The sequence below is a fragment of the Myiozetetes cayanensis genome, unplaced genomic scaffold, assembly GCF_022539395.1.
Source record: "Myiozetetes cayanensis isolate MyiCay16 unplaced genomic scaffold, myiCay2020 scf195, whole genome shotgun sequence".
In the NCBI taxonomy this organism is placed as follows: Eukaryota; Metazoa; Chordata; class Aves; order Passeriformes; family Tyrannidae; genus Myiozetetes; species Myiozetetes cayanensis.
Window position 1 is genome coordinate 61,938 of NW_026087406.1, and position 14,410 is coordinate 76,347.

Here is a 14,410-nt window from a genome sequence, read left to right on the forward strand (position 1 = left end):
GTCCTCCATGGATTTTGGGATTCCCCCATGGATTTTGGGATCCCCCAATCCCCATTTCCCCCCCCCAGGCAGGTGAATGTCTTCGGCCAGCCCCATCTCCGGGACCTTCAGCCCTGGGATTTTTTGGGGTTCCCCTCAGGATTGTGGGGTTTTTTTGGGTTCCCCTCAGGATTGGGGTGTCCCCCATGGATTTTGGGATTCCCCCATAGATTTTGGGATCCCCCAATCCCCATTTCCCCCCCCCAGGCAGGTGAATGTCTTCAACCAGCCCCATCTCCGGGACCTTCACCCCTGGGATTTTTGGGGTTCCCCTCAGGATTGGGGTGTCCCCCATGGATTTTGGGATTCCCCCATGGATTTTGGGATCCCCCACTCCCCATATTCCCCCCAGACAGGTGAATGTCTTCGGCCAGCCCCGTCTCCGGGCCTCGCTCCGCGACCTCCGCTCCCCCCGGCGCGCCCCCAAATCCAGCATCGAGGACGACCTGAAGCGCCTCATCCTCATGGATTCCTCGGCCCCCGAGCCGGAAACCCCCCCTGTGAGAGGGAATTCCCGAAATTCCCAGCCTTTTTCCCTCCCCTTTCCCTCCCCCAGAGGGGTGACCCCCCCCCAAATTCCCGTGCAGCCCCTGCAGAGGACGCTGTCGGACGAGAGTCTGTGCGGGGGGCGCCGGGACCCCCCCGACCCCAAATCCCGCATCCCAACCCTGGATCCCGAGGCGTTCCCGGGGGTTTATCCCTCCAGCACCCTGCCCAGCCGCCGGCAGCACCCCCAGGACAGGAAGGGTGAGGGGGCTTGGGGGGTCAGAGGGGGGATTTGGGGGATTTAGGGGGTGTTTGGGGGTGGAAAGGGGTTTGAGTGGAATTGGGGGATTTGGGGGTCAAGGGAGGATTTGGGGGTTTGGAGGTGGGAAAGGGGGTTTGAGTGGGAATTGGGGATTTGGGGTCAAAGGGGAATTTGGGGGGTTTGGGGGTGGGAAAGGGGGTTTGAGTGGAATTGGGGGATTTGGGGGGTCAAAGGGGAATTTGGGGGTTTGGGGGTGGGAAAGGGGGTTTGAGTGGGAATTGGGGGATTTGGGGGTCAAAGGGAGTTGGGGGATTTAAGAGGGAATTTGGGGTGTTTGGGGGTCAAAGGGAATTTGGGGGTTTGGGGGTGGGAAAGGGGATTTGAGGGTGGAAATGGGGATTTAGGAGGAATTTGGGGGTTTGGGGGATGGAAAGGGGGATTTAGGAGGAATTTGGGGGTTTGGGAGGGATTTGGGGGTTGAAAGGGGATTTGGGTGAAAAGGGGGATTTAAGGGAGATTTGGGGGCTTGGGGGAATTTGGGGTGTCAGGAGGGGATTTGAGGGGTTTGAGTGGGAATTGGGGGATTTGGGGGTCAAAGGGGAATTTGGGTGTTTGGGGGTGGGAAAGGGGATTTGAGGGGTGAAATGGGGATTTAGGGGGAATTTGGGGGTTTTGGGGATGGAAAGGGGAATTTGGGGTGTCAAGGGTGGAATTTGGGGTTTGGGGGTGGGAAAGAGGGTTTGAGTGGGAATTGGGGGATTTGGGGGTTCAAAGGGGGATTTAGGGGTGTTTGGGGGTGGGAAAGGGGGTTTGAGTGGCAATTGGGGTCAGGGGAATGGGGGTTTGGGGTGGGAAGGGATTTGAGGGGAACTGGGGGATTTGGGGGGTCAAGGGGATTTAGGGGGTGTTTGGGGTGGGAAAGGGGGATTTGAGGGAATTGGGGGATTTAGGGGGAATTTGGGGTGTTTGGAGGGTGGGAAAGGGGGTTTGAGTGGGAATTGGGGGATTTGGGGGTCAAAGGGAATTTGGGGGGTGTTTGGGGGTGGGAAAGAGGGATTTGAGGAAGTGGGGATTGGGGGGAATTTGGGGGTTTGGGGGATGGAAAGGGGAATTTGGGGTGTGAGGGGAGATTTGAGGGTTTGGGGGTGGGAAAGGGGATTTGAGGGGTGGGAAGGGGAATTTGGGGGGGATTTGGGGAGTTTGGGGTGTTTGAGGTGTTTGGGGGTGAAAGGGTTTGGGGGGAATTTGGGGGTCTGAGGGATGGAAAGGGGGATTTAGGAGGGAATTTGGGGTTGTTTTGGGGGCTGTGACTTTTGGGGTTTCCCGTGAAGGATGTGAATGTTTTGGGGTCGTTTTGGGATGTTTTGGGATGTTTTGGTGCCGTGGGTGATTTTGGGGTATCCCCTGAAGGATGTGAATGTTTTGGGGTGTTTTGGGGATGTTTTGGTGCCGTGACTGATATTTGGGTTTCCCATGAAGGATGTGAATGTTTTAGGGTGTTTAGGAGTTTTGGTGCCATGACTGATTTTGAGGTATCCTGAAGGATGTAATATTTTGGGGTGTTTTGGGGTGGTTTTGGGTACCATGACTGATTTTGGGGTATTCCCTGAAGGATGTGAATGTTTTTGGGGTGTTTTGGGGTGGTTTTGGGTACCATGAGTGATTTTGGGGTATTCCCTGAAGGATGTGAATGTTTTGGGGTTGTTTAGGGTGATTTGGTGCCATGGGTGATTTTGGGGTGTCCTATGAAGGATGTGAATGTTTTGGGGTTCGTTTTGGTGCCATGAGTGATTTTAGGGTGTCCCCTGAAGGATGTGAATGTTTTGGGGTTGTTTGGGGTCATTTTGGTGCTGTGAGTGATTTTAGGGGTATCCCTGAAGGATGTGAATGTTTTGGGGTGTTTGGGGATGTTTTGGTGCCATGACTGATATTTGGGTTTCCCATGAAGGATATGAATGTTTTTGGGGCCGTTTTGGGATGTTTTGGGTGCCGTGAGTGATTTTGGGGTATCTCATGAAGAATGTGAATGTTTGGGGTTGTTGGGGTGTTTTAGGGTTGTTCTGGGTTCTGTGGGTGATTTTGGGGTATCTCCTGAAGGATATGAATGTTTTGGGGCTGTTTGGGGTCATTTTGGGTGCCATGAGTGATTTTAGGGTATCCCTGAAGGATGTGAATGTTTAGAGTTATTTGGGGCTGTTTGGGATGTTTTGGTGCCGTGGGTGATTTTGGGGTTTCCCCTGAAGGATGTGAATGTTTTGGTGTCGTTTTGGGGTTGTTTTGGTGCCGTGAGTGAATTTGGGGTATCCTATGAAGGATGTGAATGTTTTGAGGGTGGTTTTGGGATGTTTTGGTGCCATGACTGATATTTGGGTATCTCATGAAGGATGTGAATGTTTTGGGATGTTTTGGGTGCCATGAGTGATTTTGGGGTTTCCCCTGAAGGATGTGAATGTTTTGGGGTTGTTTGGGGTCATTTTGGTGCCATGACTGATTTTGGGGTATCCATGAAGGATGTGAATGTTTTTGGGGTGTTTGGGATGTTTGGTGCCATGACTGATTTTGGGGTATTCCCTGAAGGATGTGAATGTTTTTGGGGTGTTTTGGGGTGGTTTTGGGTACCATGAGTGATTTTGGGGTTTCCCATGAAGGATGTGAATGTTTTGGGGTTGTTTTGGGATGTTTTGGTGCCATGGGTGATTTTGGGGTGTCCCTTGAAGGATGTGAATGTTTTGGGGTCGTTTTGGTGCCGTGGGTGATTTTGGGGTGTCCCCTGAAGGATATGAATGTTTTTGGGGTCGTTTTGGGGTCATTTTGGTGCTGTGAGTGATTTTGGGGTATCCCCTGAAGGATGTGAATGTTTTGGGGTGTTTGGGGATGTTTTGGTGCCATGACTGATATTTGGGTTTCCCATGAAGGATATGAATGTTTTTGGGGCCGTTTTGGGATGTTTTGGGTGCCGTGAGTGATTTTGGGGTATCTCATGAAGAATGTGAATGTTTTGGGGTTGTTGGGGTGTTTTGGGGTTGTTCTGGGTTCTGTGGGTGATTTTGGGGTATCTCCTGAAGGATATGAATGTTTTGGGGCTGTTTGGGGTCATTTTGGGTGCCATGAGTGATTTTGGGGTATCCCCTGAAGGATGTGAATGTTTTGGGGTTGTTTTGGGGCTGTTTTGGGATGTTTTGGTGCCGTGGGTGATTTTGGGGTTTCCCCTGAAGGATGTGAATGTTTTGGTGTCGTTTTGGGGTTGTTTTGGTGCCGTGAGTGAATTTGGGGTATCCTATGAAGGATGTGAATGTTTTGGGGTGGTTTTGGGATGTTTTGGTGCCATGACTGATATTTGGGTATCTCATGAAGGATGTGAATGTTTTGGGATGTTTTGGGTGCCATGAGTGATTTTGGGGTTTCCCCTGAAGGATGTGAATGTTTTGGGGTTGTTTGGGGTCATTTTGGTGCCATGACTGATTTTGGGGTATCCCATGAAGGATGTGAATGTTTTTGGGGTTGTTTGGGGTCATTTTGGTGCCATGAGTGATTTTGGGGTGTCCCATGAAGGATGTGAATGTTTTGGGGTCATTTTGGTGCCATGGGTGATTTTGGGGTATCCCCTGAAGGATGTGAATGTTTTGGGGTGTTTTGGGGTCATTTTGGTGCCATGAGTGATTTTGGGGTGTCCCCTGAAGGATGTGAATGTTTTGGGATGTTTTGGTGCCATGACTGATTTTGGGGTGTCCCCTGAAGGATGTGAATGTTTTTGGGGTTGTTTTGGGGTTGTTTTGGGTGCCGTGAGTGATTTTGGGGTATTCCCTGAAGGATGTGAATGTTTTGGGGTTGTTTTGGGGTTGTTTTGGGTGCCGTGAGTGATTTTGGGGTATCCCATGAAGGATGTGACTATTTTAGGGTCGTTTTGGTGCTGTGACTGATTTTGGGGTGTCCCTTGAAGGATGTGAATGTTTTGGGGTCGTTTTGGTGCCGTGGGTGATTTTGGGGTATCCCATGAAGGATGTGAATGTTTTTGGGGTTGTTTTGGGGTGTTTTGGGATGTTTTGGGTACCATGAGTGATTTTGGGGTGTCCCCTGAAGGATGTGAATGTTTTGGGATGTTTTGGTGCCATGACTGATTTTGGGGTATCCCCTGAAGGATGTGAATGTTTTTGGGGTGTTTTGGGGTCGTTTTGGTGCCGTGAGTGATTTTGGGGTATCCCATGAAGGATGTGAATGTTTTTGGGGTTGTTTTGGGGTGTTTTGGGATGTTTTGGGTACCATGAGTGATTTTGGGGTTTCCCCTGAAGGATGTGAATGTTTTTGGGGCGGTTTTGGGATGTTTTGGTGCCGTGAATGATTTTGGGGTATCCCCTGAAGGATGTGAATGTTTTTGGGGTTGTTTTGGGATGTTTTGGTGCCATGACTGATTTTGGGGTATCCCATGAAGGATGTGAATGTTTTTGGGGTTGTTTTGGGATGTTTTGGTACCATGACTGATATTTGGGTATCCCATGAAGGATGTGAATGTTTTTGGGGTTGTTTTGGGGATGTTTTGGGCACTGTGACATTTGGGTTTCCCGTGAAGGATGTGAATGTTTTTGGGGTCGTTTTGGGGTTGTTTTGGGATGTTTTGGTGCCGTGGGTGATTTTGGGGTGTCCCCCCAGCCCCTGGGGTGTCCCCAGAGCTGCCCCTGTGCCGGATGGACCCCGGGCTGATCCCCCTGCCCGACACGGCGGGGCTGGAATGGGCCAGCCTGGTCAGCGCTGCCAAGGCCTACGAAGGTGGGGGACCCCAAATTGGGGGATTTTGGGGGGTGGGAAGGACCTGGGGGGATTTTGGGGGTGAAGGGGGATTTTGGGGGTGGAAAGGGGCTGGGAGGGAATTTGGGGGCTAAGGCAAGATTTGGGGAGGTTTTGGGGGTAAAGGGGGTCTGGGGGATTTGGGGAAGGATTTGGGGTGAAGGGGAGATTTGGGGGTGGGAAGGGGCTGGGGGATTTGGGGGTGAAGGGGAGATTTGGGGGTGGGAAGGGGCTGGGGAGGATTTGGGGGTGAAGGAGGGATTTGAGGGATGAAGGCAAGATTTGGGGGATTTAGGGCAAAGGGGGTCTGGGAGAGTTATGGATTTGGGGAAGGATTTGGGGGTGAAGGGAGAGATTTGGGGTTAGAAAGGGGCTGGGGGATTTGGGGGTGAAGGAGATTTGGGGGTGGGAAGGGCTGGGGGATTTGGGGGGTGAAAGGGAGATTTGGGGGTGAAGGGGATTTTGGGGGTGGAAGGGCTGGGAGGGAATTTGGGGATGAAGGAGGGATTTGGGGAGTGGAAAGGGCCTGGGGGATTTGGGGGTAAAGGAGGGATTTGGAGAGGGATTTGGGGGTTAGAAAGGGCTGGGGGATTTGGGAGGGAATTTGGGGGGCTGAAATGGGGTTGGGGGAAATTTGGGGGTTGAGGGGGCTGAGGGGATTTTGGGGATGAAGGGTGGATTTGAGTGGTGAGAAGGGGCTGGGGGATTTGGGAGCTGAAATGGGGCTGAGGGAATTTGGGGGTTGAGGGGGTTGAGGGGATTTGGGGGTGGAAGGGCTGGGGGGAATTTGGGAGGCAAAGGGTCTGGGGGTGATTTGGGGGTGAAAGGGCTGGAGGGATTGGGGAGGATTTGGGGGAGAGGGGATTTGGGGGTGGGAAGGCTGGGAGGGATTTGGGAGGGAATTTGGGGGCTGAAATGGGCTGGGAGGATTTTGGGGTTGAGGGAGATTGAGGATTTTGGGGATGAGAGGTGGATTTGGGAATGAGAAGGAGCTGGGGAGGGATTTTGGGGTGAAAAGGGCTGGGGAGGAATTTGGGGGTGAAGGGAGATTTGGGGGTGGGAAGGGCTGGGGGATTTGGGGGTGAAGGGGAGATTTGGGGGTGAGAAGGAGCTGGGGAGGGGAATTTTGGGGTGGGAAGGGTTCTGGGGGATTTGGGAGTAAGGAGCGACTTGAGAGGGATTTGGGGGTGGGAAGGGCTAGGGGGAATTTGGGGGTGAAGGGGATTTTGGGGGTGGGAAGGCTGGGGGATTTGGGAGGGATTTGGGGGTGGAAAGGACTGGGGGAATTTGGGGGTGAAGGGATTTGGGGGTGGAAAGGGCTGGAGGCATTTGGGACGGGATTTTGGGGGTGAAATGGGCTGAGAGGAATTTGGGGGTTGAGGGGGTTGGAGGATTTGGGGGTGGGAAGGGCTGGGGGAATTTGGGAGGCAAAGGGGTCTGGGGGTGATTTGGGGGGATTTGGGGGTGGAAAGGGTTGAGGGGGATTTGGGGAGGGATTTGGGGGTGAGAGGGGGATTTGGGGGTGGAAAAGGGGCTGGGGGATTTGGGAGGGGATTTGGGGGCTGAAATGGGGCTGAGGGAATTTGGGGGTTGAGGGGGCTGGAGGGGACTTGGGAGTGGGAAGGGCTGGGGGGATTTGGGAGGATTTGGGAGGTGAAATGGGGCTGGAGGGAATTTGGGGGTTGAGGGGGCTGGAGGGATTTGGGGGTGGAAAGGGGCTGGGGGGATTTGGGGAGTGAAGGGGATTTGGGGAGGGATTTGGGGGTGAAGGGAGATTTGGGGCTGGAAAGGGGCTGGGGGATTTTGGGGTTTGAGGAGACTGAGGGATTTTTGGGGGATTAAGAGTGGATTTAAAGGGAGAATGAGCCGGGGAGGGATCTTGGGGATGGCGCAATGGGTCAGAGGAACCCAGCAAAGTGTGTGGGTCCTGGGGGATCTCGGGGGTGGGAATTGGGCGGGAATCAGTGACTAAGCGTGATCTGTAGACAGAAGGCCGTGATGAACCTGGGACTCCTGGCGGTACTCTAAAGATACGGCGACGATCTTTGTGGGCGTCATGATGGTCTAGCACTGTATGGTCAAAGTACCTCTGGGAAGTGGGCCTGTGCATCTGATGCGTCTTGGGGCATTCAGCATCTGATGCCCTGCACTTCGGGCGCTATCCTAGCGCCTGCGTTACCAAAAAGATCTGGGGCGCCTCGGGGGTTACTCCGGAGCGCCTTGGGCGCACCTGTGCACCGAGGCCTTGCGCATCTGTGGGGCACTTGGGGCGCCTTTGTACACTCTAAAGTGCCTCTGTGCTTCTGGGCACCGTCAAGCATGCTAAGCCTCGCAGCATCTTTGGAAGCGGTCTGGCATTCCTGGGGTGGTTTTGGGGCATTTTGGGGTGTTTTGGGGGTATTTTTGGGTGGTTTTTTGTATTTTTGGGTGTTTGGGGTATTTCAAGTGTTTTGGGGTATTTTGGGGTGGTTTTTGTGCATTTTTGGGGCATTTTGGGGTGTTTTAAATGGGGGTGGTTTTTTGTGCTTTGGGGCATTTTGGGGGAGTATTTTGGGTGTTTGGGGGTATTTTAAGTGGTTTTTGTATTTTTGGGTGGTTTGGGGGCATTTTTGGAGGTGTTTGGGGGTGGTTTTTTGTATCTTTGGGGTATTTTGGGGTGTTTGGGGGTATTTTGGGGTGTTTTTGGGGTGTTTTTGGGGTATTTTGGGGTGTTTTGGGGGTGTTTTTGGGGTGCTGGACCCCCTCCCCAGTGCAGAGAGCCGTGTCCCTGTTCCTCCTCACGGACCCCCGCTGAGCCTCCTGGACCCCCGTGCCCCCGAGAGGCTCCCCGACCTCCCCTCCCTCAGGTACTCCCAAAATACCCCCAAAATTTGGGTGTGCCTCCCATTTGGGTGTGAGGGGGACCCCAAAAAGGGGTGGTGGGAACTGCAAGGGGTGCAGGACCAAAAAGGGGGGTGGGAACCCAAAAAGGGTGGGTGGGAACTGAAAAGGGGCTGCAGGACCCCAAAAGGTGGGTGGAAACCCAAAAGGGGGAAGGGGAACCCAAAAGGGGGTGGGAAACCCAAAGGAGGAAGGGGAACCCAAAAGGGGTGGGAACCCAAAAAGGGGGTGGGAAACCCAAAAGTGGGGTGGGAACCCCAAAAGGGGGGTGGGAACCCAAAATTGGGGGAATTAAATGCAAAAGGGGGAGGATTGAGGAAAAAGACCCCAAAAAGTAAGGGAAGACCCCAAAATGGGGTGTGGGACCCTAAAAGTGAGTGGGGACCCTAAAAGGGGGTGGGACCCCAAAAAGGGGGTGGGACCCTAAAAAGGGGGAGATCGAGTACAAAGGACCCCAAAACTGAAGGGGAGACCCCAAAAGGGTTTTTTGGGAGCACTGAGGGCTGGGGGATCCTCAAACCCCTTTGGGGTGGGGGACACCCAGGGTCCCCTCCTTGGGGTGGGGGTCCCCAAAATCTTATGGGGTATGGGGTTGTTTTGGGGATCACCCTGAGGGTGTTTCTTTCCCTTGAAATTTGGGGGTGGGGGAGCAAAGGGGAGGATCTTGGGGACCCCTCCCAAGGCTGGGGGTCCCCAAATCTCCCTGTGCCTCCCCAGTCACCTCCCAGCCCCCTGGACCTGCCAGGAAGGTTTCCCAGCTGGAGGCGATGCTGAAACAGCTCCACAGTGACCTGGAAAAGGTGAGGGAAGGGGGGCCCCAAAACTGGGGAGGGACCCCAAAACCAGGGGGCCGAAATCCCAAAGAAAGAGGGGGCTGGGGGGAAAGGACCCTGAAAAAGTGAGTGGGGACCCCAAAAGGGGGGCAGGACCCTAAAAAGAAGGAGGAGTTGAGGGCAAAGGACCCAGAAAAAGTGAGGGGGGACCCTAAAAATGGGGGCAGGAGCCTAAAAGGGTGGTGGGGACCCCAAAATGAGGTGTAGGACCCCAAAAAACAGGTGGGGGCCAAAATCCCAAAGGAAGGGGGGGGTGGGGGGCAAAGGACCCCAAAAAAGGGGGGGCAGGACCCCAAAAAAGGGGGGGCAGGACCCCAAAAAGTGAGTGGGGAGCCCAGAAAGGGGAGGCAGGACCCTAAAAAGAGGGAGGAGTTGAGAGCAAAGGACCCAAAAAAAGTGAGTGGGGACCCCAAAAATGGGGGGAAGGACCCCAGAAAGGGGTTGGGGACCCTAAAAATGGGGGGCAGGACCCCAAAAGGACCCCAAATCGGGGTGTCCTGGTCCAGGCTGTCCCTTTTCCCCCCAGGAGAAGCAGGACAAGGTGGTCCTGCAGACCCCAAACAGGGAGTGCAGGACCCCAAAAAGGGGCAGATTGAATGGAAAGGATCCCAAAAAGGGGGTGTAGGACCCCAAAAAGGGGGTGCAGGACCCCAAAAGGACCCCAAATTGGGGTGTCCTGGTCCAGGCTGTCCCTTTTCCCCCCCAGGAGAAGCAGGACAAGGTGGTCCTACAGACCCCAAAAAGGGGGCAGATTGAATGGAAAGGACCCCAAAAAGGGGGGGAAATGAGGACACAGGACCCCAAAAAGGGGGTGTAGGACCCCAAAAGGACCCCAAATGGGGGTGTCCTAGTCCAGGCTGTCCCTTTTTCCCCAGGAGAAGCAGGACAAGGTGGTCCTGCAGACCCCAAAAAAGGGGGCAGATTGAATGGAAAGGACCCCAAAAAGGGGGTGTAGGACCCCAAAAGGGGGGGAAATGAGGACGCAGGACCCCAAAAAGGGGGTGCAGGACCCCAAATGGGGGTGTCCTGGTCCAGGCTGTCCCTTTTCCCCCAGGAGAAGCAGCACAAGGGGGTTCTCCAGACCCCAAACAGGGAGTGCAGGACCCCAAAAAGGAGCAGATTGAATGGAAAGGACCCCAAAAAGGGGGTGCAGGACCCCAAAAAGGGGGTGCAGGACCCCAAATGGGGGTGTCCTGGTCCAGACTGTCCCTTTTTCCCCAGGAGAAGCAGGACAAGGTGGTCCTGCAGACCCCAAAAAGGGGGAAATGAGGACGCAGGACCCCAAAAAGGGGGTGTAGGACCCCAAAAGGACCCCAAATCGGGGTGTCCTGGTCCAGGCTGTCCCTTTTCCCCCCCAGGAGAAGCAGCACAAGGGGGTTCTCCAGACCCCAAACAGGGAGTGCAGGACCCCAAAAAGGGGCAGATTGAATGGAAAGGACCCCAAAAAGGGGGTGTAGGACCCCAAAAAAGGGGGAAATGAGGACACAGGACCCCAAATGGGGGTGTCCTGGTCCAGGCTGTCCCTTTTCCCCCCAGGAGAAGCAGGACAAGGTGGTCCTGCAGACCCCAAAAAGGGGGCAGATTGAATGGAAAGGACCCCAAAAAAGGGGGAAATGAGGGTGCAGGACCCCAAAAAGGGGGTGTAGGACCCCAGAAGGACCCCAACTCGGGGTGTCCTGGTCCAGGCTGTCCCTTTTCCCCCCCAGGAGAAGCAGGACAAGGTGGTCCTGCAGACCCCAAAAAGGGGGCAGGTTGAATGGAAAGGATCCCAAAAAGGGGTTGGGGACCCTAAAAATGGGGGGCAGGACCCCAAAAGGACCCCAAATCGGGGCGTCCTGGTCCAGGCTGTCCCTCTCCCCCCAGGAGAAGCAGCACAAGGGGGGTTTCTAGACCCAAAAAACAGGTGCAGGATCCCAAAAAGGGGATGCAGGACCCCAAAAAAAGGGGGAAATGGGAACACAGGACCCCAAAAAAGGGGGAAATGAGGACACAGGACCCCAAATTGGGGTGTCCTGGTCCAGGCTGTCCCTTTTTCCCCCCAGGAGAAGCAGGACAAGGGGGTTCTCCAGACCCCAAACAGGGAGTGCAGGACCCCAAAAAGGAGCAGATTGAATGGAAAGGACCCCAAAAAGGGGGTGTAGGACCCCAAAAGGACCCCAAATCAGGGTGTCCTGGTCCAGGCTGTCCCTTTTCCCCCAGGAGAAGCAGGACAAGGTGGTCTTGCAGACCCCAAAAAAGGGGGCAGATTGAATGGAAAGGACCCCAAAAAAGGGGGAAATGAGGACACAGGACCCCAAAAAGGGGGTGCAGGACCCCAAAAGGGGGGGAAATGAGGACACAGGACCCCAAATGGGGGTGTCCTGGTCCAGGCTGTCCCTTTTCCCCCCAGGAGAAGCAGGACAAGGTGGTCCTGCAGGCCGAGGTGGCGAACCTGCGGCAGAACAACCGGCGGCTCCAGCAGGAATCGACGTCGGCCGCGCGGCAGCTCCGGCGCTTCGCCAGGATCTTCTCCGGGGCCGGGGCTGCTGAGGAGCCCTGAGAGGGACAGGAGGGTCTGGGGGGGCTCCACGACCACCCCCCCGGGGCTCAGAGACCCCCTGGGACAAAGAGACCTCCCTGGGACAGCGACATCTCCTGTGGGATCGTCCCCGTGGGATCAGGAACAGCCGGAGCTTCTCCAGAGCTGGAGCTGCTGAGGAGCCCTGAGAGGGACAGAGGGGTCTGGGGGGGCTCCAGGACCACCCCCCCGGGGCTCAGAGACCCCCGGGGCTGAGAGACCCCCTGGGACAAGGACACCCCCCCAGGACAGCGACATCTCCTGTGGGATCATCCCTGTGGGATCAGGAACAGCCGGAGCTTCTCCAGGATCTTCTCCAGAGCTGGAGCTGCTGAGGGGCACAGAGGGGTCTGGGGGGGCTCCAGGACCACCCCCCGGGGCTCAGAGACCCCCCCGGGGCTGAGAGATACCCCCCAGGACAGCGACATCTCCCATGGGATCGTCCTCGTGGGATCGGGAACAGCCGGAGCTTCTCCAGAGCTGGAGCTGCTGAGGAGCCCTGAGAGGGACAGAGGGGTCTGGGGGGGCTCCAGGACCACCCCCCCGGGGCTCAGAGACCCCCTCGGGGCTGAGAGACCCTCCAGGGGCTGAGAGACCCCCCCAGGGTTGAGAGAGACCCCCTGGGACAGCGACATCTCCCGTGGGATCGTTCCTGTGGGATCAGGAACAGCCGGAGCTTCTCCAGGAGCTTCTCCAGAGCTGGAGCTGCTGAGGAGCACAGAGGGGTCTGGGGGGGCTCCAGGACCACCCCCCAGGACATCGAGACCCCCTTGGGGACAAGGACAACCCCTGGGAACAAGGACAACCCCTGGGAACAAGGACACCCCCCAGGACAGCGACATCTCCTGTGGGATTATCCCTGTGGGATCAGGAACAGCCGGAGCTTCTCCAGGAGCTGGGAACGGGATGGAGGATCCGGGAGATTTGGGGGGCTCTGGGACCCCCCCTTGGGGACACCGAGACCCCCTTGGGGACACCAAGACCCCCCTGGGGGCACTGAGACCCCCCTGGGGGCACCAAGAATCCTGGGATTGTCCGTGTGGATTCAGCCAGGGGGACTTTTTGGGACTGGGGAGGGGTCTCTGTTTGGGACTGAGGACCCCCCAGATGGGATTGGGGGGTCCCTGTGGGACCAGGACCCTCCATATGGGATTGGGGGAGTCCTACAGGACCAGGACCCTCCATATGGGATTGGGGGGGTCCTACAGGACCAGGACCCTCCATATGGGATTGGGGGAGTCCTACAGGACCAGGACCCTCCATATGGGATTGGGGGGGTCCTACAGGACCAGGACCCTCCATATGGGATTGGGGGGATCCTACAGGGCCAGGACCCTCCATATGGGATTGGGGGGGTCCTACAGGGCCAGGACCCCCCAGATGGGACTGGGGGGGTCCTACAGGGCCAGGACCCTCCATATGGGATTGGGGGGGTCCCTGTAGGACCAGGACCCTCCAGATGGGATTGGGGGGGTCCTACAGGACCAGGACCCTCCATATGGGATTGGGGGGGTCCTACAGGACCAGGACCCCCCATATGGGATTGGAGGGGTCCCTGTAGGACCAGGACCCTCCAGATGGGACCACAAGCTCTATAGGGGACCAGGACCCTCCATATGGGTTCGGGGGGGTCCCTTTAGGACCAGGACCCCCTATATGGGTTTGGGGGGGTCCATACAAAGCTGGGACCACCCTTTTGGGGCCGAGACCCCCCCCTTATTTAGGACCAAGGAGAGCAGGAGCTTCCAGAGGGGACCAAGAGGATCCCTCCAGAGTTGGGACCATCCCTGTGGGGCCAGGAGGCTCCAAATAGGGCCAAGGGAGTCCTGGGGGGCCAGGAATGTCCCTGTGGGGCCAAGGGATCCTTGTAGGGTCTGGGACTGTCCCTATGGGGCCAAGGGAGCCCTGGGGGGCCCAGGAATGTCCCTGTGGGGCCAAGGGATCCTTTTAGGGTCTGGGACTGTCCCTGTGGGGCCAAGAGGATCTGTAGGGCCCAGGAAAGTCCCTTTGGGGCCAGATGGTCTCTGTGGGGCCTGGGGTTGTCCCTATAGGGCCAAGAGGGATCTGTAGGGCCCAGGACAGTCCCTTTGGGGCTAAAGGGTTCCTATAGGGCCCAGGACAGTCCCTGTAAGGCCGAGAGGATCTGTAGGGCCCAGGACAGTCCCTATAGGGTCAAGAGGATCTGTAGGGCCCAGGACAGTCCCTATAGGGCCGAGGGGATCTGTAGGGCCCAGGACAGTCCCTATAGGGCCGAGGGGATCTGTAGGGCCCAGGACTGTCCCTTTGGGGTCAAATGGTCCCTATGGGGCTGAAGGGTTCCTATGGGGCCAGGGACAGTCCCTATAGGGCCAAGAGGATCTGTAGGGCCCAGGACAGTCCCTATAGGGCTGAGAGGATCTGTAGGGTCCAGGACAGTCCCTATAGGGCTGAGAGGATCTGTAGGGCCCAGGATCTCCTCTATGGGGCCAAGGGGACTTTATAGGGCCCAGCCCCCCCCCATGGATCCCAGGGGTCCCCTGGAGGTCCCAGCCCCTCCCTCACGGATCCCAAACCCTCCCTCCCCCAGGAGCA

General features: G+C 56.2%; 1 protein-coding gene across 1 annotated transcript in view; it reads left to right on the forward strand.

The window, feature by feature from the left end:
• LOC126639433 (signal-induced proliferation-associated 1-like protein 3) overlaps positions 1-11,957 on the forward strand; it is a 29,520-nt gene extending 17,563 nt beyond the window's left edge. Inside the window, 7 exon segments of the mRNA XM_050314199.1 lie at positions 392-539; positions 627-786; positions 5,435-5,551; positions 8,320-8,360; positions 9,167-9,194; positions 9,197-9,249; positions 11,672-11,957. Coding sequence (XP_050170156.1) covers positions 392-539; positions 627-786; positions 5,435-5,551; positions 8,320-8,360; positions 9,167-9,194; positions 9,197-9,249; positions 11,672-11,821 — 697 coding nt within the window. The 3' untranslated portion in view covers positions 11,822-11,957.
• Positions 11,958-14,410: the final 2,453 nt, after the last annotated feature.